The sequence below is a fragment of the Alosa sapidissima genome, chromosome 15 (assembly GCF_018492685.1).
Source record: "Alosa sapidissima isolate fAloSap1 chromosome 15, fAloSap1.pri, whole genome shotgun sequence".
Taxonomy (NCBI): domain Eukaryota; kingdom Metazoa; phylum Chordata; class Actinopteri; order Clupeiformes; family Clupeidae; genus Alosa; species Alosa sapidissima.
This window is the reverse complement of record NC_055971.1, coordinates 25,933,573-25,961,313: the sequence shown is the minus strand read 5'-3', so window position 1 is coordinate 25,961,313 and position 27,741 is coordinate 25,933,573. Positions and strand designations below refer to the sequence as shown.

Sequence of the window (27,741 nt, the reverse complement as noted above, 5' to 3'; positions counted from 1 at the left end):
CAGATGTATTACTGCACATACACTGTACACGCAGAGATTTACAACAAATCTGGTGTCGGATCTCTTGAATCAGTGGAACAGGTCTAAAACAACAACAACAAAAAGAACAACAACAGATCAGGTGCAGAGGGCTGTACTACAGAGCGAAGCAACTGGCAAACCTGTGTAACTTTGGGAGTAACCGCTGATCTCTAAAACAACAATGCCCTGAGCAGCTATTGTATCTAACGAGACGTGTTGTTTGGAGATCATTGGTTTCTCCTGAAGTTACCTGGTTACGCTACATGGTTACGTCATGCTTTTTTAACCTTCCTTTGTAGTATACCCCTCAGATCTGTTCTAGAACCTGTAAGCTTGACATGTGGACCAATAGTCAGTAAAAAAGAAGTAAACTAGCTGAGATCTCCTTCTCTACTTTATACTCAGATCAACTCCCAGACAACCAACACAAAAATGTCTGACATCTAATTAAATATATATACCTTTTCTGTGCCAATACAACAAGATCAGAGCAGCAGAAGGGGACAGATAAACAAGCGGCTGGGGTGACAGTTAGTCCTGGCATCGTTGCCTAGCGATGTAAAGTATGAGTGAAAGATGAAGATGAAAAGAATGCTAAAAAAAAAAATTGATGAACAGAAACAGAAAACAGAAGGAAGTAAAGAAGAGTACCTGTGCCCTGTGAAAGCAGCTCTGCCCCTCAGTCTGCTGCCCTAGGATGTGCCTAACACTCTGGATCACAGGAGAGCAGAGCTTTCCACTCAGTACATCTCTCACACGCACACACACACACACAGAGTGCAGACAGAGTGCTCGGTAGTGATTGGACCACATCGCAGTGGGGGAGCATGTGTGATTCCATGTGTATCTGTTATTCACCAAGAGACTATCTGCCTAGATCTTTGAGTGAATGTGTGTGTGTGTGTGTGTGTGTGTGAGTGAGTGTGTGTGGTTGTGTGCATGTGTGTGTGTGTGTGTGTGTGTAGTTGTGTGCATGTGTGTGTATGTGTGTGTGTGTGGAGAGAGAACTTGTAATTTGTCTGTAGGCTTGCAGCCATAATCAGATTAGGGTCAGCCTTGGCTGATGATTGCTAGCTTCCACTAGCCCACCCCTCCCTGAACACAGAAACCTTTCATCCTTGCTGTCACAAACATTGCTGTCATCACCCACCTGTTCTGAGTCCCAGCTCAGCATTGTGATGTGTGTCCGGCCACAAACACCACAGCCCCTCCACCTTACCTTTCTTTTCCATCCACTCAGTGATGTTTGAGAGAGAGTGAGAGAGAGAGGGGGGGGGGTTGTCATCTTCAGTCAGACATGCAAATCCAGCAAACATTACTGTACATGTATGAGAGTGGGAGTGTGTGTGTGAGTGGGGGGGGGGGGGGAGCAGTATGATCAGATCATATGCAGCAAGATAAGATAACACAAGACCAGAGGCGATGCTATTGAGCCATTTGATGCTATTGAGCCATTTGTGATGTGAGGTCAAAGATGTTACTGCCAACCTTTGGTGATTTGAAGTTAGAGGTGTTGTTTTCAGCCAGACCTCTCAAGTCTCACGCATTGAGCGTGAGACACACGCATTTCAATGACTTCACACGCTCACACGCCACACATGGCATTTCTCACTCCGAGAAATTATTAACTTGCCCGCACAAAAAAATCTAAGGGCTATATTTTACAAACGTGTCATACAACGTTGCTGTCTGTGCGCTCATTCAGCTCAGAGAGCTGCTGTTCAGTTACTAACCTATCGGCCAATCAGAAAATAGGATTTCTCAACCAATCAGGAAATAGTTTTGTTTTGATGTGGGTCCGCAACGTGGAGACTGCTGGTCCGCGGTGTCTTGGAGTGAAATTAGGCCCGGTGCTTCGTCTGATAATTTGCTGCGCAGTTGATCAAGATACCGCGGACCGACAAAAAAAGAAAACAAACGTTTCTGCTATCGATGTCATTAAACATGGAGCCATACAATAAAGTGGTGGTATGAGCGTTCATTCAATGCAGGCGTCTGCGCGAGAGAAACTGAAACTAATCGATAACGTTGGTATCAAAGCTCCGCTTCAACCTGTTGAATGCTATTTAATTGTTTAACGACACTTAATAGAACAACGTTGATTTTTGGAACTTCCATAGAAACACAGCAGAGACTGTATAATACACTGTATAGCACTGAGTATTGTATAGTCAAATTTGAATATAATGTGGCCAAAAGCTATTGTAGCCTTCTTTCTATCTGTTAAAGATCAACAGATCAGTGATTTAAGCCTATCTGCTCGCCAAAAAAGCTGGTATTGTGTTTCCTGAATCCTTACATTCAGGCATTTAAATTAAACTTCATTAAAAAACATGTATTTTTTTCTCCATTTCCTAGCAATGTATGATGCTTGCATGAGGGAAACATCCCAAAACAATAGCACCCATATCATTGTTGCTGTTTTGAGAAGTATTCTTCTTATGCAAGCATCATGCAACCATGCAAAAGCAATTAAACTAATTATATCTTACATTAGTAAAGCAGTCCTCTGATGTGCATGTCACAAAACATTTAAGTGAAAGTGCATGTATAACAATATAGGCATAATAATGATTGTGATAATGATAATGACAATTTGATTCGGAGGGAGTGGGGTTGGGTACGTGTAGATAAGCCCTATGACCCCAAAGTCTGCCATGACTGGGCCTCAGGTCAAAGAAGTTTGAGAAAGGCTGGTCTACATAACCTGCATCAGATTGAGGTTTGCAGTGATGCGTTATTATTATTTATTATTATTTACTATAGGGTTCTAGAATAAATAAAACAGTGTGTTTGAAATAATGGAATTTGTGCTCTCTCATGAAGCTGGGTTGATGGGACATGGGGAGGGTGGGTCTGCTGATGGGGGGGCGTGGCGCCACGAGTAGTTCAAGCAGACATAGGACTTTCATGTACTTCGATCAGGGGGGAGGGGGCGTAGCACTGTGCCAATGCCACGCCCCCCCCCAGAAACAAAGTCTCACTCCTTGCAAACTTCAAAACTTGAGAGCCCTGTTTTCAGCCTTTAAAATGCTAGATGTAATGCTGCAATCCATTAGCAATGCTAGGTCAAAGGTGCTGATGTTAGGCTTTAGACATGCTAGGTTATAGGTGCTATACTATAAGTGCTGATCTCTGCCTTTAATGATGTTACATTACATTACATTGTATTACATTTGGCTGACACATTTTTAACTAAAGCGACTAACAACATGGTAAACAGTTTAAGCTTTTTAAAGCAATTCAATTTAAAGCACTCTCAACAATTCTAGGACAATTTAAAAAAAAAGGTGTAGTACAATAAGAATAGGTACATCAGTGAGTGCTGTTTTTAAACAATCGAGAGTCAGTTCTAGTCCGGTGGTAAGTGCTATCAGCAAGACTAGTTGTAAGTAGTGCTACTAGAGATGTTAGGTTAGTAGTAGTGAGGCTTACAGCCATCTTTGCTTTCTTTCCTGTTGTGGCTAGCTGTAGTAGCTAAGGGATCCACTGAAGCTTCTAATGCAACTGCTGCTAATATGCAGAGAATATACAATTTTAAAGGTCTCATCTCATCGTTTTTTCATTAATTTTGCAGTGGTCTGTAGTATTGATGAATGCCCTGTGAGCTGGTTTTGGTGAAAAAAATGCTGTCCTGCGTCTGTTTCATGCTGTTCTAGTTTGGTGGGGAAGGTGGGCGGGGAGGAACGACTGGATTTCGCCTCTAGTCATGAATTTTTCATGAAAATTGAAAAAAATTCATTTTGTTTTTGAAAAAAAATGTTCATGAAAATTTTTCATGAAAATTTCTCCTAAAAGAGGTAAACGTTTGTGACAATCGTCATCTTGCTTTCAAGTAATAAACAGTTGGAAACGTTTTAAAATAAAGACCTATTTCTTTACACAGTCAAAAGTCTTTGCAATCTTCCTGTAGATATTTTACTTCACAACACAGGTAAGCACCCTAAATGCAGTTCAGCCACTGACCTAGCCTGCTAATGCTATCGGAATAGCTAGATAGTTATGGTTTGAATTCCATGATACTATCATTGAAAGACCACTTGGTCATAGCCCAATATATATATAGATCTAAATGCAAACACGCCTACCTAGCTATATTTTGCTGGAATTGTACCAGATGCCAACAGAAGCAGAGAATGTGTGCTTCTCCGGTAATGAGAACTATGGCTTTGATAGCCTGACAATGGCAGAGGTTAGCCTACTCAAGTTGTTTTCTGTCACGTATGACAGAAAAAGTAGCCTACTATAGTATTTTGGGACTAAATATTACAGTAATCTTATAGGAATACTATAGTATTTGGACATACTATAGGTACTATAAGACTACTATAGGAAAACTATAGCGGTTACAGGATATTATAGTTATTAGTAGTACTTTTACAGTATGTCCCAATTATTCCTATAAGATTACTATAATATTTTGTCCCAAATACTATAAGATTCCTATACTACTTTTTCGTAAGGGGATTGCTCGTGGTTAGACAAATGGGCAACACCAGTACCCCTGTTGTCTGTATGACCCTGTACCCAGGATTAGAACCAGTCTGCCTTAGCATAATGTACTCCCTTAAAAATGCACTAAACATTCGACTATGACAACTATGGCCCTCTGTGAGACAGAAGATATGAAGGGTAAGATAAACTTTTAGCTTAAAAGGGACAAAAACTGATGAAACTCCTAAAACAAATACAAAACAGGTCAATTTTCAATAAATAACTTTATTATATTTACATACAGCAGTACTCAAAGTGTGGTCCGCAAGCTATCTCAAGTGTTCCACAAGTAGATGTGGTAAAATATAATAGATGAGTTGTTTGCAATATTGAACCAACTTGTATGTAAATCCAAACAGTTCTGCAACACTGATGTAACCTATGCCAGTTTAAATCATATGAATCCTCTGACACCATAAGCAAGGTGCAAAGACAACAAGCAAGGTGGTTCAGTGAGAAGGCCTATTGTGTAATATACTGTTGAAGTAGGTCTAGTGTTTTTTTTTTTTGCTAGGTGGTCCGTGAAACACTGACAAATAGTAATATTGCAGTCTATTAAAATAATGCAAACACAAAACAAGAACATCCAAACTATGCACAGAATTAACAATGTCCTCTTTTTGCCAGACGATGCAGACATCTGGCCTACAGATCCTTTGTAAGATGGTGCTGGGATTATTTAGGGAAAAAGGTCTGAGTTGCTGTTTCGGCTTGTATTGTCCTGGGGATCCGAAGGGACAAAACACAAAACACATTCGTTGGCTGTGATGATTCTATTACATTGCTCTTTGATTGCGCTGGGCCATAGGTGGAGCCATCAGGTGTTATTGTGGAGATGTCGCTTTCATCCTCCTCCTCCTCTTGATCAACCCGAGGTCTTCTAGCTGGCCTTGAATGAACAGGCTTGATGGCAGTAGAGGTAGCAGGCCCCCATGCCCATGGTGTATCCGAAGTGCTTGTATCAATACTCATACTTTTCATGAAGTATTCTGTTTGGGTACCTAAAGTAAATAAATGTGTATTACTGTCAAGTTACAAGATACTAATAGTACACAGGACATTCACTATCTCACACAAAACTGTACTGGCACAATGGAAACAAAAATATTTTAGTGACTGGTAAGGTGTATGATTTACTAAGTAGCACACCCACAAGAAGACATTCGGTAATATCAATTCTATCTGTTATGCAATTCATGGGTTTCATCAGGTCCATTTACACAGGTGTATTAATCAAGCACCATGCAGTCTACATTCATAATCGAGGTGCTTGATTTTATACACCTGTGGAAAGTGACCTGAAGAAATCCATGAATTGACTTTCCCAAACATTGACGAGCACATAAGAACCTGTATTAGCCTACTAGAAAAAGACTTCTAGAAAGACAACAATAAAAGTTAGATCACAAACCTTTCTAACGTGATGACCTAATGTAGGCTAGAAAGCTGTGTAGTCTGACATGAGGATGTGCTCTGGAAGACATACAAAACACTAAGTAAACAGCAAGTAATCAAACAAAACATCATTGTAGGCCTACAAAGGTCAATGTAGTAATGGCAAGAAGACATAAATTAGACTGAAGTGTAAATACCTGAGCTCTAGTGATAGCAACTTAGCCTAATAGTGCACGGGTATTGTGTTTTTGATTTTCCCTGTTTAGACTAGAACAATACCCGTACTTAGTTCAGCAGAAAATATTGTTGCTAATATTATTATTTGTGGTTTAACACTTAGGTTAGAAGATTATAGGTTCAACAAGCTAAATCTCTGGGTAGTGTGGTCAGTTTCTTATGAGTGTAGCTACACCAGGCACGTAACTGAAGCATTCAGTTCGCGTTATGTAACGTTACTGCAACAATTAGCTTCCAATAGGCCTAATCAATGGAAGTAGCTACACCTGGCGTGTTAGTGGCCTGTAGGCTACGTTCGGGAAAATAGACCATTCCTCTAATGGATTTGACCAGAGCCCTTCCTATTAGACATTCTCTGATTTTACACGTCGCGAACAGAACACTTCAGTTACGTGCCTGGTGTAGCTTCCTGTAATATAGGCTAGCCTAAGCCTAGCTTGTACCCTTTTCATGCATGCTAACGTGAAGAATATGAACATGCTATTTTGTAACAGACGTTAGGTGGAAAAGTTTGTTTGTACTTACAGCCTGTGAGCTGGTGGTCGATCATCATGACGGTACAGAACCAGGTTTTCAGAACATCGATGCAAAACCACTTTCTAACTGTAGGCAGTGACTGTGGTCGAAATGATTGGAACACAGAACTAATGTTGCACTACTTCAGTGGTGGTGTTCCAACGATAAATCCGAACCATTTCTTCCTCAACTCATGTTTCTAAGGCAAGACATGCAACGTTGATGTGTTATTGCCACAAATAACACAGGCACGATTTTTTTCCGCCATGTTAGCAACTTGCTGTTAACTCCTACTAGCTGCAGAGAGACAATCCCCTAGCCGCAAAATCTTCCAGTCTTCCTGTAGGCGGTCACAAGCCAAGGTGGGCGAGGCCATGAATAATCAGTTTCCCTTCGGCCTCATTGGGAAGGGCTCTTTCTGATTCGCTTCTTTTTCCGTGTATTTTCTTTCATTGGCTAATGCGGGCAATGGGGGTAGAAGATCATTTTCACGTGCAGCATGCATATGCAACTTGGAGTGAGCTATAGTATTTCGAAAGTAAGTAAAAACGGTTTCTCAGTGAATGAGACCTTTAAAGGAGAATTCCGGTGTGATATTGACCTAAAGTGTATTGAAACATGATACCGAGTGTGAACGTATGTCTCATAGCCCATCTCGACTTGTCCCCTGCACTCCAAAATCTGGCGCTAGTTAGCCGATGCTACCAACAACTTTTTCAGTAGTGGTGCTTCGGCATCGGGCTAGCCATGCAAATAAATCACTGTTTTACACCCATTTACGAGGCTCAATGTATCTCCACACTTCATTGGTAGACTTCCTAGGGCCCTGACATTTAAAACGAGACATTGAGAACTTTGAAAAAGCACTGGTAGTTTACTTACAAGACGATTTATACAGACAGTATCTTCACGAAGTTTAACGTTTGCAGCCATCTTGAATTTAGTCATGATAAGTCGAGCAACGAGTAAGAATGAACAGGTATGATAAGGGATCAGATTCCAAAAATAATTCATTGGAAATGCATGGATTCCAGTTTCTTCCAGTAGCAGCAACTGGAATCCATGCATTTCCACTGAATTATTTTTGGAATCTGATCCCTTATCATAGCTGTTCATTCTTACTCGTTGCTCGACTTATCGTGACTAAATTCAAGATGGCTGCAAACGCTAAACTTCGTGAAGATACTGTCTGTATAAATCGTCTTGTAAGTAAACTACCAGTGCTTTTTCAAAGTTCTCAATGTCTCGTTTTAAATGTCAGGGCCCTCGGAAGTCTACCAATGAAGTGTGGAGATACATTGAGCCTCGTAAATGGGTGTAAAACAGTGATTTATTTGCATGGCTAGCCCGATGCCGAAGCACCACTATTGAAAAAGATGTTGGTAGCATCGGCTAACTAGCGCCAGATTTTGGAGTGCAGGGGACAAGCCGAGATGGGCTATGAGACATACGTTCACACTCGGTATCATGTTTCGATACACTTTAGGTCAATATCACACCGGAATTCTCCTTTAATAGAAATAACCCATACAACTTTATATTATTATTATTATTATTATTATTAAATATTTGGGGTTTTCCTGCAGCACACCAGGGCTGCTCCTCTGGCCTACCGACACAGTTTGCAAAACTATGCTCTATATATTGAAATAACTTTTGTTGAAATGCACATTTTAAAGAGCTGCGGGTTTGGGATGAATTCCCCGCCTTACTCTGCAAATTCTCGTAATTGGACTGAAAAATGAGCCTGTCTGTGGTAACGTGATGGTTGAAGTTTTAGCGGTTGGGGTCCAGCCCCTAAAGCCTCCGCCTGATTCTAATTAACAACACGGAGAACATCAGGGCTGATCCCAGACCCGCCTGCTCTGGGAGAGCCAGGGTTAAAAATACCTGTCCTATCAGTCAGGCAGAACTCCCAGTCAGGATTCCCCCACATTTCAGTCCCTGTTTTAGCTCCACTTTTCTTATCGTACACACATTTTCTGACTAATTAACCATGAGGGGAACATACAACTGAATTGTAGGGGGGGTTCTCGGGAAAAAGTCTCATTTGAAGGGTGGAAAACTAAACTAAAAGCAAACAGAATTGTTTTCCCCCCCAACACATCTGCTTCTGTGCATTTCTGGCTGCTGACAATAGTAACATTAACACCAGCACATTCAGCAGGGATCTAAAGTGTGTTCAAAGCTATTCCTGTCACTCAACTGAAAGGTGGTGAAAAGTGTAAGGCAGTAACAGTTTCAAAATGGATTGATATATTGGGTTGGAATGCATGGACTTTGTACTGTCCATTTGCTGGTTACTAAATGGATAAATGTAAATGTAGTGAGACCAGTAAGTGACTGGAAACAGATTTGGCCCTGGTCTGGAATGCGGCAAAGATCCATCTACAGTAGAATGCGATGGAGATCTGGCTGGAATGTGGCCAAATCTGTCTACTCTACTATTTCGGCAAGTGGATTTCTGCAAAAGAATGCTGAGCAGAACCATCTGCACGGAGAGAACAGCCTGCGTGGACACGGCGATGATGGACGAGCTGCGAGGCGGCTGTCTGTGGGGTGGTGAGGGTGTCCCCTGCACCGCGACCTGTCTGTGGGGTGGTGAGGGTGTCCCCTGCACCGCGACCTGATTCATGAGCCCTCTGCGGGGGGACGTCCTTGTTATTCCATCAGAGGTGTTTTCACAGGGGAACACATCACATCACACACAACCACGACCACCCAGGTGAGCAGCTGCAGTTAGGTGTGCAAGGCAGAAAGGTGAAGATGAAAGTGTGTGTTACGTTTTCTTTTCTGTTTTTTTTTTTTTGGGGGGGGGGGGGGGGGGTTCGAGATGTGAAAAATTTCTTGCTTATCGCATTCTCTCTCCAGGTTTATGTAATGAAAGAGCAGAGACATGAAAAGCTGTCTGCTTTTGCTTTGCCACACATCATATCTCTCCATAGGCACCATCTGTAGCTGTGACAAAAGCTTTTGTGAGTGTGTACAGGTCCGTGTGTGTGTGTGTGTGTGTGTGTGTTTGTGTGTGAGGGAGTGTGAGAGAGATCTGTCTTATTGTCATTCCTTTCCAAACAACACATTCCAAATTTAACCCTGCGACACAACACCCCTGTGTGAGTGAAATATACATGAGCTGTATTTGTTTGCTGTGCTCTGATGCTAGATGTGTCCACCGTGCTGGATAAACTACAACACCATTCTGGATCATCTGCATCTTTCTGGAACGCAATCACAAGTCAACTCAAGTGCCTCATCAATATGCAAATGGTATAACACCACATCCTCTAAGAGCCCTATCCCAGCTAGCAGCACAGTGGTGCTTAATTAACCCAACAGCTGATGAGTACCCACACAGGTCATCAACCAGAGGACCCCTGTGATAACATCTGCAAACTTCTACGGCATTTATGAGTGGAGGGTGAGTCTTCCCTTCTTGTCATTAAAATTCTTGATTTTTACACAATAATAATAATGATAAAAAAAGAACTCTGTTCTGTGACAGTATTGCTGCATTACTAGCTTGCATTACTTAAAACATGAATAGTTCCCTACAATTTCATGAAAACTACAATATCTATTTGTTTTTTAAAAATGTTGACAACACCGTGCCTCCACAATTCCGAGCTCTACAGAATTCCGAGGTCACCTCAAGTTGAAATTGACTTGATGATTATGATGACAGCATTATTATATATTATTTATTTATTTATTTGGATCATTAAATATAAATGAACTTTTCTGAACTTTTCTATTCTACACCGTGGACATTCCCATGTTTCTTCTTGACCTGGGGAGCCCTGTTCTCTCAAGCACTGAGTGAGTGTTTCCGGTCGATTGCTGGATGCTCTCGTGTGCGTTCTCACCACAGTGAGATGCTGTGGCCTGAGGACCTGGGGATGCTTGATCTCTTCCTTCCGTGAGCAAAACAAGCAAAACAAGCCGTTGGATCTGCCTGCCTGGAATGATGGGTTTCCTACAGTCTAATGTAGGAGGGATTCCACTTACATAACCCACTTCATCTCCTTTGCTGTTTTATCCCCTGCTTCATCACCCCCCCCCCCCCCCCCCCCCCCCCCACACACACACACACACACACACACACACAAACAAGTGTGTAATTGGGCGGGTTTCTCATGCAATCCACTCCCAGTGGTGCTCTAATACATTGATTCCATTATGGAGAGGGGATGTTAAGGACAAAAAAAAACAAAAAAATAATCAGATAACAGAGAAAGTCAATATTCGTCTCTTTGTTGTGATGTCGGAGAATGACGAGCTTTGTCAGCTTTCATTACATCACTGCGTGTAATGGCTCCCTTTGGGAGCTGAGGTGAAGGAATAAACTAGAGGCAAATTGCAGGAAGTAGAAATGTGGCATATTCTCGTAAACTATTAACTTTTTTAAGAACACTTCCACTAAAGTACAAAGAAAATATATTTATCAAGAATTCCATCACATACCATTATACAAAAATAGATAAATTAACAAACAAATAAAGAAATGGCTGGACGGATGAATAAATAAACAACTCATGCTGCTAAATTTACAAAAGAAACCAAGAGAAAAGTTTTGTTTACTTTGTCAGATATCAATCATGAGAGTATTTATTTTTTCCCTCTGATAAAAGTAAGACTTTGTAAATGTCACCAAAGGACATGCAGTAACTGAGAAACTCATTAATGAGGAAATAGCAGCCAGTTCTGCACCCATCTGGCGCTTTCTTTGTGCTACGCTTCTCCATGGAGCCCTCTCTCAGCCGAGTGCAGGCCGTGAGAGAGTCCCACGACTCGGTAATTGCTTTATCAACCATCCCGTTCCCCGGTTCTCTCCCAGAAGAGCTCTGACTCATCGACCTCCATTATTGATGTCTCGCCATGTGCACACCCCACAACACCCCCCCCCCCCCACACACACACACACACACACACACACACACACCCCCAGGCAAAAAAAACTCCTGAGGCATAGCCTACCTCACAATGATGGAGGAAAACACAAGGATACCAGGGAGGCAGCGAGCGAGACACGCCCCAGGACGGCGTCTGGTTCCTCTGAGGTGGAACGGTTCTTCGGACAATTCTTTCAAAAAGGCCAATTGCACCAAAAACGATTTTTAAAGCTTTTCATTCACCCGTCTGACGTCTGTCTATTGTTAGAAGTAGAATTCCATAAGAATGAATATGACAAGATGACAAACAATACAAGCCTTTGCCTTCTAACCCTACTTGTGACATAAAAAGTATGATTGACGTATTTATTGATACATCATTTAAAAGAGGTTGGATAACAGACAAAGAAAAAGCTTTTCTAGTTAAAGACCACCCGTTATGTCCAGTGTTTTATGGTTTGCCAAAGATCCATAAACGCTTAATTGATCCACCTTTACGTCCTATTGTGTCCAGCATAGACAGCCTTACTGTGTCTCTGGATGTGACAAGCCTGTATACTTGCATACCACACCACATCGGTGTACAAGCCGTGTCTTATTATCTTAAACAACGCCCTGCAGATATTCTACCTCCTTCTGACTTTCTGATAAACTTAGTTGAACTAATACTTTCTAACAACTTTTTTAAATATTCAGGAAAGTTTTACCTACAACTTCAAGGAACGGCGATGGGCAGCGCATTCGCGCCATCATTTGCTTGTTTGGTAATGGGCCTTTGGGAAGACAAGTATATACTTACTAATCTCAATCCTTTCCATTCTAAGATCGCGCTATGGCGTAGATACATTGATGACATCTTTTTAATATGGAAAGGCACAGTGGATGAATTAAATGACTTTTTAATTTATGCCAACTCTAGCACTGACTATTTGTCTTTTACTATGGAGCATGACTCTCACTCGATTGACTTTCTAGACCTAACCATTGTGAAAGATGTTAATAATATACTGCAAACGACAATCTATCACAAACCGCTGAGAAGAAATACTCGGCTTCAAGCAGATAGCAACCATCCAGCACATTTGATTCGTAATATCCCCACGGGCCAATTCCTTAGAGTGAGAAGGAATTGTAGCTCCACTGAAGACTTCATGTCCAAAGCGTCTCAACTGGCGCAGCGATTATCGCAACAGGGATATGCGAAAGAAAATATTGAGAATGCTTGGGAGAAGGCGCTTAGTGTTGACCGATCCTCCCTGTTAAATAAGAGAATTAAGAATAAATCAAATCCTAAAATCTGCTTCTCTACCCGCTATTCGCCAATGGCGGGGAGAATAAAACCATAGTAAAAAGCATTGGCATATCCTCCAGAGTGACCCTGCCTTAAAAGACATCTGTGCGGAGCCACCTAGATTCGTCTTCAAACAACGTATCCTCATGAAACAGTTTGTAGGATATCGTACTAAAAGTATGACCAAAAAATCCGTACGATATCCACTAAAATCTGGCAGACGAGCGATCAATGCACATGCGCAATCTAGCAGTGTAGCACGTTGTTATCAGTGCGCCTGCGTTTAGACCTCGGAGAGCTTCTAGCATTAAAAGCAGGCAATAATATAAATGCAGATGAAAGCAGCGGTCGTCTAACTTGATAGGTCAATGTAGTTTGCCAAAGTAGTTAACGTGATACGTAGCCTATGAAGACGGTGAGTTAAAGAATTGTTGCTAATTTATGCTAATAATAACTTAGCTAGAGAAGACGTAACTGTGTTTTAAATAGATATCATCCATTTTGTGGAATTACAACACACCAAAAAAAAAAAAAACTCCAACATCGTTTGTTTCTTCTTGTCCGTGTCTGTCTTATTGTCTGTTTAGTAGAGGTCATGTGACACATGCCACCACAAGAAAGTGGAAACGCATCGTAGAGCGAGAGCCATGTGGGGTAAATTTAGTAAATAATAATAATGTTGTTGTGTTGTTTTTTGCTGTTTCGAACAAAATAGGGATACTTATCCTGACCAAAACTCCTTCATGCTGTAAAATGACTAGAATCACGCGAATTCAGTGCAATTTCTTAGTACAATTCAATGTCTTATAAGGGTAAAAGACGTGGACAAATATGTGATAATTAACCAAATAAATTATTGTTCACGACGTTATGGTTAAACTATCGAAATGAGTGCGATGGTGATACAATCTTTTCAATTAGTTGACATGTTTGACATTAAATTATAAGCAGGTCAGTTTGTTTCATGTAATAAGCTATTTGTTTCTTTGGGTCTGGGTAATTCATATGACAAATTCTGTTATAGGCTACTACCGTTTTTCTGAAAAACAAAGCAGTACAACAACATTTCTATCCAAAGTAGCCTATACTGTATTTTCCAAAGTCCAAAGTAGCCTATACTGCATTTTCCTGCATACGAACTACAAATACTCCTCCAAAACTACAGTGTTGACACTTGAAGTTGTGGAATTATATTTTAGTAGCCTGCTATTCTAGTATTTGAATAAATACCCACATCAGTTTTACCCTTGTCTCACCTATATACAATATATGTCTATGAATTGCAGTAGTGATACAATGAAATAGGAATGCGTACATAGGCCCATATTGTACAGTAGATCGAGAAACCGATGGTACAACTGGTACATGTTGGCCTATACTATTAAGGGACAGCTGAATTGACCACCTAAACCATATATTTTCTGAAAGCCTTTAGCCCCTAGATGTCAAATAACATCAATTAAGACATGTCCCACTTTCCTACTTACTCTGGCATATCATAGGCCCATATTGTAGAGCGAGAAACAAATTGTTCAGCTCATACATTTTGGCCTACACTATTAAGGGACAGCTGATTCAACCACCTAAACCAATCCATTAACATTAATTAGGCCGTCTTCCACCTCCTGAAATACTTTGGCACACTATTTTAAAGGCATAGGCCTGTGTTGTATAGGTGAACTTTAGTCATCAGTCATCATTAACATGTCTTTCTATGTACACTTTTATTTCTAATTTCCAGGTTGTCAGCTGTTGTCAGGCTCATCACCAAAGCAGAAAGACATAGTGAGACCAGACATGCCAGGAAAGAGCAAGGCACAGGCCAGGAAGGAGCCAGGCAAAGCCCGGGAATTTTTTTCCAGCTGTTCCCGCCAGCTATAGAAGGACTGCTCCTGAGAATAGATGGGTGTCTACATCGTTTTGCAAAATGGGTCTTCTACACATGATGCTTGTCAAGCACTGCTCATTGACTGGCCAGGGGTCCTCTGTATTGTGACCACTGGTCAAAGGCGGCACATGACTGTCTCAGAGTCCTCTACATCATTCCGGTGACAGGACTTTTGGCCTAGCCTGACAGGATGGGTCTTGTGTTACTGTGACCAGACGGCTCAACAATGCATCATTCTCATCCATGCCCTCATCACCTCGAGACTGGACTACTGCAACAGCATTTTCTATATGGTCTTGAAAATGATTGTCTTATTATTATTACAGGTCTCTCTGGTCCCGAACCAGCAGGTTCAGAGGAAGTTTCTTTCCTGCGGCTGTCACCCTACTGGACTCAAGCTCTGCATCCCGGTGACAACCAATCAACTAAGCCCCCAATAAACTAAGCCCCCAATACCCTATCCCACCCATAGTGTTCTATTTATTTACAAATGCACATACTGTAATTACAGTTATACATAGCCATATTCTACTGCTCTTTATATCCATCCTGCACATACACTTATTCTTACTACTTTTATTTTTGACAGATGTTGACCAACAAAAGTTCTTAAATCATACACAAACCAATATATCCATATTTTGATTGATTATGATACACAGAGGTGTGCTGTGCCGAAATAAACCCAATTTCATTGACTTTACCTGCCATGGTAAGTTTGATGCACAAGAGATCTTCAGAAATGGCTGTTCAGTGAGCATATTTTTGACAGATATGACCAACAAAAGTTCTTAAATCAAACACAAACCATTAAAACATCCATATTTTGATTGATTATGATACACAGAGGTGTGCTGTGCTGAAATAAACCCAATTTTACTGACCTTACCTGCCATGGCAAGTTTGATGTGTAACGGATGCCAGCTAGCTTAGCTGTGCTTGTGGAACGTTGGTAAACCTCACTCCCCGACTCCTCAAGAGTGCTGCTGGCATGCGAGCCAGTAGCCTGGGCTATTGGCTCAATTGTTAGCGCGCTCGCCTCCCGATCCGAGGTGCTGCTGTTCACGGGTTCGAGTCCGGGCGTGTGCAGGGCTGAATCGCGCAGGTTCAACACAACGCAGGTTACAGATGCACAAGAAATCTTCAGAAATGGCTGTTCAGAGAGCATATTTTTGACAGATGTTGACCAACAAAAGTTCTTAAATCATACACAAACCTTTAAAATATCCATATTTTGATTGATTATGATACACAGAGGTGTGCTGTGCCGAAATAAACCCAATTTCATTGACTTTACCTGCCATGGTAAGTTTGATGCACAAGAAATCTTCAGAAATGGCTGTTCAGCGAGCATATTTTTGACAGATATGACCAACAAAAGTTCTTAAATCAAACACAAACCATTAAAACATCCATATTTTGATTGATTATGATACACAGAGGTGTGCTGTGCTGAAATAAACCCAATTTCACTGATCTTACCTGCCATGGCAAGTTTGATGCACCGGACATACTCAGAAACTACATTTGAGACACCCATATGGCCAGACAGGCCTAGGTAAGTGTCACACCCATTATTTTATGAAATGTCAACATGTGACACATATTTTGATACAGGGAATGATAACAAACTTGTTTCTCAAATTTGAGACCTCCAGCTGCTTGTATGTTGTCAGGAGGCGGAGCCAAAGATTGGAAAATGTAGATTTCTAGGGGGCGCTATAGAGTCTGTGAATGTATGAGGTGTGATTTTACTTATCTCGTATATTTTATGTCATAGATAGATGTCACATGCCAAATTTAGTCTGTTTATGAGGTATGCAAGTTAGAAATGCTAACCCTAGGTTTAGATGGCCATAATTTGCATAGGTCAGACAGGCCTTGATAGGATTACACCAGTTAATTCAAGATTGTACCAACATGTGGCACATATTTTGATACATGGGATGATAACAAACTAGTTTGTCAAATTTGGGACATCTAATGGCTTGTGTGTTGCCAGGAGGCGGAGCCAAATATAGGAAATATTGGAGAGGCAAGTGTTATTTAAATAAACTCCTTAAAACTCCTGGTGCACTTACAAACTTTCTAATGCCTCTTTATTGGACTAAAGGTCATAGTTGTACTACTGTAGAAGTTTCGTATCATTCAGGGCATTATTAGTGGGGTAATTTACGAGATAAAAGTTGGTTCCATTACGACTGCAGAACGTCATTAGTTTCTGACAGCGCTACTCGACCAGGGTTCGACCAAGGGAAAAAAGGTTCTGGGAGGGTGTTTGGCTCGGGGTCATGGTGCAAAGGACCCTAGGGTGAAATCACTCCGAACCATCGCTTTAAGGGAGAGGTGATACATACTGTTGATCATTTTAAGTATCTGGGCTTAATCATTGATTCTAACTTAAAGTGTGAGTTAGAATCAATGTAAATTAGCTATATAGCTAACTTGAACTGTGCATGGCCCCTGACAAAATAAACTAAACATGAAAAATACAAATAATAATAATAATAATAATAATAATAATAATACTAATATAAATATTTAGGACTGAACCAAGTCAAAGCCTGGAAACAATATGTGCCATGAAGCTGTGTTTATTACTATGCCAACCTATTTGACCAAAAGAGGCAGCTCAGATGTCCATGGGGAATCCAATCAATTTCTTCTTGTCTTTCTAGTTTTCCATCTTATGAAAAATCCTCCCCAAAAATGTGGAAAGGTTCCCTGATGCATTCTAAAAGTCTGTGAATTGATGAATGAATGTTCTATGAAGTCCATAAAGAGCTGTTCTAGTAAAGAAATACGGGAATTATATTGCAATTGTCCTTTGTATTCTGGAAAACAATGTGATAAAAGAGCTATAGACCAGAGCAACTGCAGGATGTGACAAAAACAAAACAGTAAATGAAGTGGGAGCATTTTGTTTGCAACAATACAGAGATGTGAATGACATGGACAGTCTACATGTCTCCACTGCCTACACTGACACAGTGCAATGCTATGTTGTTCACCACCTCATGCGGTTTCACCATGAATAAAATCACCCATGATTTTTAAAACAAACGCCAGTCCTTTCCCAGACCTTGTTGTGCTGTTCCTGACTGACTGAGCTCACCCTATCACACACCCAGCAGGTTAAGCATGGGGGTCAAACGTCTTCAGGTGAGTCACGCAGCTCTTCAGATGGAGTTTGGCGATGGCAAGCAACACACACCTGGAGATGACGCATTACTGCCAAAGACAAAGACCAAATCACTTCAGCAGATGCCCTCTGGTACCCAGCCTGATGCGTCACAAAGACTCACACAGTGACAGCAGTCTAGGACTAGCACACAGAGACACACAACAGTTTAAGACTAGCTCAGACGCAGACTCACGCAGTGACAGCAGTCTAGGACTAGCACACAGAAACACACAACAGTTTAAGACTAGCTCACAAATAGCCCTTTTCAACCGACAGAGAACCAGTTCTATTCCCGTTCGCAAACCAACATTTGAACCGTTCAGAGGTGCGTTTCTGGAAAGCTTAGTTGACAAACTTCCGTCGCAACCTTTGTAGTTAGAATCATGGTTCTTAGATTTGGTGTTTCTAGAAAGGGTGAACAAGGGTGCAAAAGTTTGATGGTTGAAACTACTACCCCTGAGCAATTGCACTTGTCGTCAAAGGATAGGACAGGAGCCTAACCAAAAATCACAAAGTGGTTGTTTTTTTCGTGACTCAATGATTGGACTATGCCGGAGTGGACATGTCATCCTACCGTTCAGTAGTGAAAAGGCTAAAAGCATGAGTTTGCATGAGTTTTCCAACTGTTGCCATGAGACAACAATCCAGATTCACTTACAAACTACACTTATTATATATGGAATACAAATATCCCAAGCATTACTGACACCTGTACAAATGACGATAGAAATGGCAGTGACATTCTTTTGTTTTTATGCAAAACGCCTTCCATGGCGGAGCATAGTTTGACATTTGTGTTCCATGTGTGTCAGTCATATATTTTTAAAAAATGGTGTCATGACCTTTCTTTTTTTTTTTTTTTTAATACATATACCAGCATATACTGTGTAACTTCATATCAGTATCAAAATACAAATCGTACTAGTAACAGTACTCCTTTACTCCACAGGATCTTAACCCACACTCATGCATGCTCATACAGTACTCATACATTCACATACACACCTTCCCAGCCATACACATACTTTGCTCTCCATGCTACCACTCATCCACATAAACCATTTATCCATATTCCACTCATCCACATATACCATTTACCCATATTCCACTCACCCACACACACACACACACGTTTGGTTTCCCGCTCTCAGTCGTCATACCTAGTTCTTATTACTTAGCCACTTAATTTACAAGGCTTCATATATCTTCTGCCATACATTGTTAAATTGTTGTATTTTGTTCCGATCTTCAAACATTGATTTTTCTATATTTAAATAGTACTTCATTAGACCCTTCCATTGCTGTAGCGATGGGGCCTCTGAATCTTTCCAATGCTTTAAAATTAACTTTTTGTATACTATCATGTATCATGACCTTTCATCATCACATGCTCATCATGCAAACAAACAAACAAACAAACATTTAGTAAAATAAATAGAGAAACAAATACAGACTATCAAAACAAACATCCCTCTTCTGTGGAAGACATCTAAACTTTGAATCACCTCTAAAGCACTGCTTCTCTGTCACCCATCCAAAATCATGGCTTGGGTGGGAAAGCCTGTTTGCTCGAATAAAACCCTTTTAATTCCCCATTCCTCCTGAGCAGCTTCATGCGTCTGAGATGGCACGTCTATAAATACATCATCACCTTTGCACTGTGGCAGATGCTAACAACATGCATGCATGTGCCCTACTTTATACACTTCATTAGCATGATGTAGCATGGTAATAAAAACCAGGCACAGAGTGGAGACAGGGCTAAGGATATGGAAACTCTTGCCAGCTAAGTATTACAGAGGATCACTGGGGGAGACAGACAAGACATGGAAGCTGCTATTGGAAGTTATTGTCAGGGGCTTCGGACTGGGGGTAAAAACACTACTGATTATACTGTAGGAGCCCAAGGGGGAGAGAGGGCCCTTGAGAAGTCTGGAATATATTTTATTTTATCTGGGTATTTTAATTTCCTAATTCAATTTCATAACATGGGGGCCATCAGGACTGCCAGTGCAGGGACCCAGGATCTTGTGCTACGTGCTGGTTATTGTTGTCAACAATGAGAATGTTAATGGAAGGCCTGTATGGGTGGAAGGATAATGGCGTCTCTGAGAACTCCAGGCATGTTGGTTCTATATGTGCTGCTTATTTTTATGCATTTGTCAGGCAATGCTTGGAAAATAAATAAATGGCTAAAAACTGAGCAAAGAAAACGAGTGAACAGCCTGACAATTGGGTGAGAGAGTACCCATAAATGCAGGCAAAATCACATTTTAATTGTCTCTTCAAAATGTCATATTTATACTTTTTTTAAAATGACAAAAACTATATAGTACAATACAAAATTTCAGCTTCAAATCTGAGGTACTGGAAAAAACATTCTGCCTGTTCACGCTTGACGACCAATGGTGGATGTAATGAACGAGAGGAACAGTCAGTAAAGTTGGGTCAGATTCAGTGACGGACTGGATGGTCTGGCATTTGGGCAGATGACAGAAGGGCCGCGGCACCTCATAGGCCGTTTGGGCCGGCCAATCACGGAGCGGCAATGCTTGTCGGGTTTGCACGGCCCATTTATCGTAAAGACAGTTTTACAATATCTCTCGGCCCATTACCAAGCATCAATAGTGTTACATGGCTTCGAATAAGCCATTTATCTCTAACTCCCTTTTTCTCCTTCATAGAAGGAAACTGATCAGTATTTATACCAGACATGAGCCTCTACACTACAGTCATGGTGACCCTCAATATTTACATCAGTCTACATTATTTTGTAACCTTATTCAATCAAATGATTTAAAAGTGCATTGTTTGAAATTGGAATACAATGAATACGCTGCCTGTATCTTTTATTTTATTATTGGTTTACAAAAGTTAGGCTACATGAAGCAATGACTTCTGGGAATTTCAAAACCGAATGCGTCTAGCCTAGGCCTACTTCCTTCAGCACGGGGAATTGCCGATCTAGCATGCCTTGATCCTTGGAATTTTCCCCTTATAAAAGTTAATAAACTGCCCCCAAATGCACTTCGAAACATAAGAGAATGTCTGCTTAAATTCAGTGAAGGTGCTACGGCTGAAAATCTACATTGACACATCTCGCCACGCACTGGGACAGTCTGAAAAAGTCTCCTCTAAACGAGTATGTCAAAGCGTCGGACTTTGATGATGCCGCGGAGATATAAGACACAGAAATAAACCTGATGAGCAAGAAATGTGCTACCTGCAAGAATTTTGCAATCTGTTGCTATTTCCTTCTCCAGCAGTTAAACCTCTTTACCTGTGCCTACAACTATATATGGTTAGCAAATGAATTCCTACTAACACTGTCATGTACTCAAGTGGCATGCAAACAGAGTTTTTCCACTCTTAAATTCATCAAGAATCTAAGGACACGATTGTCACAGGATAATTTGGAGGCCTTTATGCTGATGACGTGATAGACAGGGTTGCGGAGAAGAGCAAGCTCCTTCGCACCTTGTTAACTGCATGACTAATTTAGACATGTTTGTGGAGCGGCTGCTCTGATGGGTTTCCCGTTTATCAACAAAACTACATTCGCGCGCAGCCGTGGGGCAGAAGACGCTTGGTGCCACAACGTTATACAATTAAATAGTCGGCTGCTGTAAGCTACAATCATAATTTTTTATATACCCCTGGTCCCCTGTTATCTCAATGATAATAACATCTCATTTCAGGCTATATTTCAGAGTTTGCCGTTCATTTGCATTAACATCGTATTTTATCATTTTTGGCGAAGACATGCATTCCTTTAGGGATATTGAACATATTGAACATTCTCTAACCATCGTGATTTCGAATTGGTGCAGTTTTCAGCACAAAAAATAATTTTGTTCTTTTCATGGAGAGCACTGCTCTGCTGTTCTATGGTGCTTTCTGCCTCTTGCGCACGCATGTTTTCGTGACGTTACATAGAAATCCATATATTCTAGGATATTCTTTTTTCATTTTCATATTGCATTAATTTTTTTGGAGTTGTGCATTGATATATCAATGTTCTTGGTTCAGTCTTTATGCATATTAAAGTTAGAGTTCATCACCAATGGGGCTACAAACTTGTTATATCCGTGCATGTGACGTTATATCTGTGTGTTGCGAGCACATGCACGCGCGTGCATGCACGTCCCCGTGTGGGCTACTGGTTGTTGAAAATGCCAGGGCCGTTTTTTAATCCCAGTCCGTCACTGGTCAGATTGGACTGCTATATCATCTGGCAAAAACACTGACCCTGAAAATATCAGGGGGCAAGTGCATCCCGCATGTGAGAGCTACATCTGAGTGGACGAATCATTGGCCGAGGGCTTGAGCTAAATGCTCTCGGGAGAGGAAATGGGGGAAAGAAGCCTGCAACAGCAGAGCGATGTAAACACACTCTGGAGATGAGCTAATGTGGAGGGGATGAAGCAGAGACGCCTTACATGTCTGCTGTACTGGACATGAGTGTGTGTGTGTGTGTGTGTGTGTGTGTGTGTGTGTGTGTGTGTATGTGTGTGTACGTGTGTGTGTGCGTGGGTGGGTGTGTAACTGTGTGTGTGTGTACATGTGTGTGTGTTCATTTGTGTGTGTGTGTGTGTGTGACAGAGGGGCCTTACACACAACACATTTACACTATAAACACACAGACATACACACACATGAGTTAGGGTGGGCTTCCAACAAACAACCCCCCCCCCCCCATTCGTGGAAATCAGTAGGGATTATTATGCCCTGGAGGTAGGTGGATGGGTTGGGTGGGGGGCTCACTGAAGTAGAACACATCCCAACATGCTCAGCAGTGACTGTGGAGGGAGAAGAATCCTCTTATTTCCTCTCCCCTCCACTCCTCTCCTCTCCTTGCCCCTCCTCTACTCTCCTCTACTCTCCACTCCTCTCCCCTTCTCTCCTCTCCTCTCCACACCATTCTCTCCTCTCCCATCCTCTCCACACCATTCTCTCCTCTCCCCTTCTCTCCACATCACTCTCTCCTCTCCTCTCCACTTCTCTCCTCTCCCCCACTCTCCTCTCCACTCCTCTCCACACTACTTTCTCCTCTCCTCTCCTCTCCTCTACTCTCCTCTCCCCTACTCTCCTCTTCCTTCTCCTCTCCTCTCCTCTACTCTCCTCTCCCCTACTCTCCTCTCCTCTCCTCTCCTATTCTCTCTCCTCTCCTCTCCTCTCCTATTCTCTCTCCTCCTCTCCACTCCTCTCCCCTTCTCTCCTCTCCTCTCCACACCATTCTCTCCTCTCCCCTCCTCTCCACACCATTCTCTCCTCTCCACTCCTCTCCCCTCCTCTCCACACCACTCTCTCCTCTCCACACTACTTTCTCCTCTCCTCTCCTCTCCACACTACTTTCTCCTCTCCTCTACTCTCCTCTCCTCTCCTCTCCTCTCCTATTCTCTCTCCTCCTCTCCATTCCTCTTCACTCCTCTACTCTCCTCTCCCCTACTCTCCACTCCTTCTCCTGTCATCTCCCATCCTCTGCCCTACTTTCCCTCTACTCCTCTCCTCTCCTCTTCACTCTTTCTTCTCTCCTCTCCTCTTCTCTCCTCTCCTCTCCTCTCTGCACTGAACTGTCTGTCTGAGTGCGTAGATGCCTAGTGAGTGGCTCATGAGGCAGTGCTACACATCGCTAAGCTGCGTTGCTGGAAACTGGATCTCTGCCACAGGGTGGCTGGGCTGGACTGGGCTCTCAGTGCCTCCAAGGGCCGTACATTACACAGATCACACTGAGTGGTGGATGTGTGATGCCGTAACAGTGATTTTTGTAAGATCTCTCATCCCTGTCAGGCTGGGCCATAAATATATAAATATTATATTTTTATATTATATAAATATTATATATATACTTGTGTGGGCATGATCAGCCAGGTGTAATTTGTCATATCATTCCACCAGTATAAAATATATAGATACATAGATAATATATAGAACTGCTGGGCTATAACTTGAACAAATCTCTTGTATGGTACCGGATTTCAGGACCCTTAACCTCAAGGCAACAGGCTATGAATTCAAACTACAAAAAGAAAAACATATATGAATAAATAAAGTTGCCCATCTGTAGTCAGCGTTTTTGTGCTGTTTACACACGTTCTCCTTTTTTCATAGTTCACCCATGTGCCTGGTCATTTTCGTTTAATCATCTCATTTTAAGATTCAATTTCAGTTATTTCTCCTACATTTGCAGATTCCAGAGCCAGAATCTGTCCTGGTCAAAACAGCACATATATGTCAAAAAATATTATTAAGTTAAGAGAGGCAGAGGGAAATCTTCAAATTCATTTTCACCTTCGCCGGCGGCTACAAACCGAAAATTATGTTTTGGGTCAATCCTTGGACAATTGCTTTTGAAATGTGATGCGACCGGGGTAAACATGGGCAAACCTAACAGACAAGCTTGTTTGCTGAAACTGTTACATAGAATCCCACGGGTATGCGGGAACTCGGTTTCACCCCTTTTGAGCCTGTTTTTTATGAGTTTGTTTGTCCCTCGGTGCAGCGTTGCACCCTTCCGCGGTATTGCTCATTTAACAGTAGGAATAAAGACGACAGTCGCGCCATCATTACATTTTCAAACACTGTGAAATTTGTTGAAATTGCAAAGTCATTTGGGGGCTCCCCATGATCAAACAGACGGTTAAGGCGAGATCAAAGACGCAGTAACACACATCACTAATAAGCATGCAGGCACACTCACACAGGCGCGCAAAGTCCTAAGCTTTTCAGCAATCGAATTAAATCGAAATTGACACCAGAAGCATTCCAGAGAAAACGCAGGCTACTGTCGCGTACTCTATCCTAAACCCTTGCCCTAAATTAAACCTGACAACAACAGAATCAAGAAGAAAACAAAAAGAAAAATGATGCCAACTATTACATGTAGACCAAAACAGAACGGTGTAGCCTAAGAGAAAACGCCGGATGTTCTTTGTAACACAAAGTACAGGTCAATATCTGTAAATGCTTGGATATGACGATCAATGCTTGTGAATGAAGCCTGCTGGCCACAATAACCTGAGTAGAAGAGAAACTATCCTACAGGTGCTTAATGATAATTAGCAAGGATTATAATGTCCACAAAAAGTAGAACGACTTATAAAACGATATGATTTGGTCAATTCATTAGACGATGTCTAGCCTACATCTAATCTACTTATCATCGACAACATTGTATTTCCTTCTGGTAGCGTGGAAGTCCACTGTTCAGTAACAGAAGTGCAATCCCTTCAGAGTTTACGCACGGCACAGCATCGCCTACAGCACAGTGCATGAGAATAACGAACCGTGTGTCAGATGTCACCTGTGACTCTACACACTAGTAAATCCATTAAACCGACCTAATCCCAGATCAAAGTGAAATCACAGATCGCACAAGTCTTCATACACTAAACACTGACTGCTGAATGTGTGGGCGATGAAGCTTTCTGACTATTCGGTTACCAGTAGATGCTTAGTTATTACCTGTGCAGCCATTAGTGACAACTCCATCATCACCCGTTTCACAGTCGATGAAATATGCGGTTGGTTTTGAGAGGGAATGTAGACAATTGCACAGCCTCACGGAAAAATCTTCTGAGATGTCCTCTGTGGGGCTCAGGCGCGTTTCATTGCCGGAGCGCGAATGTGTAGCCTCATCTTCAACTCACTGTCACGGTCGGGCTGGATACTTGCTGCAGGCATGCAAGGCAACCTTACAGAATTATTGATGCTAGTTTTCTTTTGACAGTTAAACTCTTTGACACTCTGCTGTTCCTTACACCTACCCCAGAACCTCTCCCTTTTAACTTTGAGGGACGAAAACTCAATGAATATAAGATGCTTTCTTAAATTAGGCTACTCTGTTTGCTTAGAGAATAAATCATGACAATGTGACCTTAGCTTTTTAATGGAAAGTGGTGGACTTGTACATTAGTGATATATACGGTCTTCAGTATGTATTTAGCATATATAGAACTGATCAATTATTACTGAGATAACATGTTTTTACTTTACTTACATTTAATTTCCATGAAATCGAAAAAAAAAAAAAAATCAGCTGTATTATATTCAACAGTTTTTAGAGATTAATATATATATCAATTATTACATGGGATTAAGTGCTTTGCTCAAGGGCACAATGGTAGCAGCCCGGAATTGAACCCACAACCTTTCTGGCTACTGAATGCTACCATCTCCCACAACATTAAAGGATGATTTTGACCTAAAGTGTGTTGAAACATGATACCGAGTGTGAATGTATGTCTCATAGCTCACCTCGGCTGCACTCAGAAATCTGGCACTAGTTAGCCAATGCTACCAACACAATGTTTCGTTGTGGTGCCTCGGGCATCGGCCTAGCCATGCAAATAAAACACTGTTTTACACCATTTACGAGGCTCAAAGTAGCTCCATACTTCATTGGTAGACTTCCGAGGGCCTTGACATTTAAAACGAGACATAGAGAACTTTGAAAAAGCACTGGTAGTTTATTTACAAGACGATTTATACAGTACAGTATAAATCGATTTATACAGTACCTTAAGGAATTTTACCGTTCAACGTCATCTTGAATTTAGTCACGATAAGTCGAGCGACGAGTATGATAAGAGATCAGATTCCAAAAATAATTCCGTGAAAATGCATGGATTCCAGTTGCTGCTACTGGAAGCAACTGAATCCATGCATTTCCACTGAATTATTTTTGGAATCTGATCCATAGCTGTCAACATTGAGCTTTAGAAATAAGGGAGATTTCCCGGGTTTCTCACGCAGAATACGGGAAAATGTCAACATCATCCCCCAACGTTGGAAGGGTTGCAGTATTAGTCCGTTTCATAATTGCAAGCTCGTGCATTGGTCAGCTAAACAATACAACAAAGTAGCCTACTTTATTTACGCCTAACAACAGCCTATATTAATTTGGTCAACTTTATACAGCCCTAGCAAGGCTAAAGTTCTGTAGCCTAATCGATGGCCCTGTGCGCTGTCATTCTCTCTCCTGCGCAAACAAAATGTGTGCGTTCCAAGTAGCCTACAGTATAGTGCGTAATTCTTCTTCATAAAGTTGAACAAATGCATTTGGTTATTTTAGAGATTTTAGAGAGAAAATATAAATAGCCTGTCATGCAGTTTACAGTATGGGCTACAGTGCAGAGTTGGGAAGTTATGGTAGGCCAACTTGGAGTGAATATACAAACAGGGGGAATTCTTTCTCTACTCGTAGCTGAGTGGTAGGCCGATACACACAGCGTTCGGCTGTAGCCTAGGCCTACACTATGCAGGTGCCACTGAATCATGCCACTGAATCGTGCTCAACCACGACAACCACGCCATCATCTTAAATAGTCTCACTGTCGCCTTCAAGCAAGCAAAACGATGCATTGAAAACATCTGTTTCGTTGGAAGGGCAAGGGTGTAGCAACAGGACAACAGTACAGAGACTGACAAATCCGATGGTAGAGCTAATGTTATGAGATTGTTAAAATACGGGATATTTACGGGAAAATATTAAAACGGGAAGACAGCGGAAAAAAAGTTAAAATACGTGAGAAACCCGGAAAGAACAAGAGTTGACAGCTATGACCTGTTCGTTCGTACTCGTCGCTCAACTTATTGTGACTAAATTCAAGATGGCGTCAAATAAGTTTGTAGGTTTAAACATAGACATAATATACATAGACGCCGCATTGGCTGCTGGAAACGAGAAATGCGGCCGCCATCTTGGACCGGTCATACTCCTCGTTGCGTTGCAGCAGAAGACACAAGATGACAGCACTGTGCAGCATGTTCCTTCTCAGATCGGCGGACCATACTCGGGGGATTTACTTTTCACAAGTAAGATTTA

At 41.6% G+C, this 27,741-nt stretch overlaps 1 protein-coding gene and 1 long non-coding RNA gene across 3 annotated transcripts in view; one reads left to right on the top strand and one right to left on the bottom strand.

Annotated features, from left to right (window-relative positions):
• The window catches only part of LOC121683533 (uncharacterized protein C14orf132), a 34,735-nt gene extending 9,274 nt beyond the window's left edge, over positions 1-25,461 (bottom strand). The window contains exon 1 of one of the 2 annotated variants that reach the window (XR_006022814.1): positions 673-709. Coding sequence is in view for 1 of the 2 variants with exons in the window: in XM_042063173.1 (XP_041919107.1) it covers positions 25,380-25,409 (30 nt within the window). In the remaining variant the exon portion in view is untranslated. Of the gene's footprint in view, positions 1-672; positions 710-25,379 lie in introns of those variants that run through there. The other variant, XM_042063173.1, reaches the window with a different exon arrangement.
• Positions 6,757-15,257, top strand: LOC121683537. The gene is made up of 3 exons (XR_006022818.1): positions 6,757-6,768; positions 13,431-13,435; positions 14,286-15,257. It is a non-coding gene; the product is annotated as an uncharacterized LOC121683537 (long non-coding RNA).
• Positions 25,462-27,741: the final 2,280 nt, after the last annotated feature.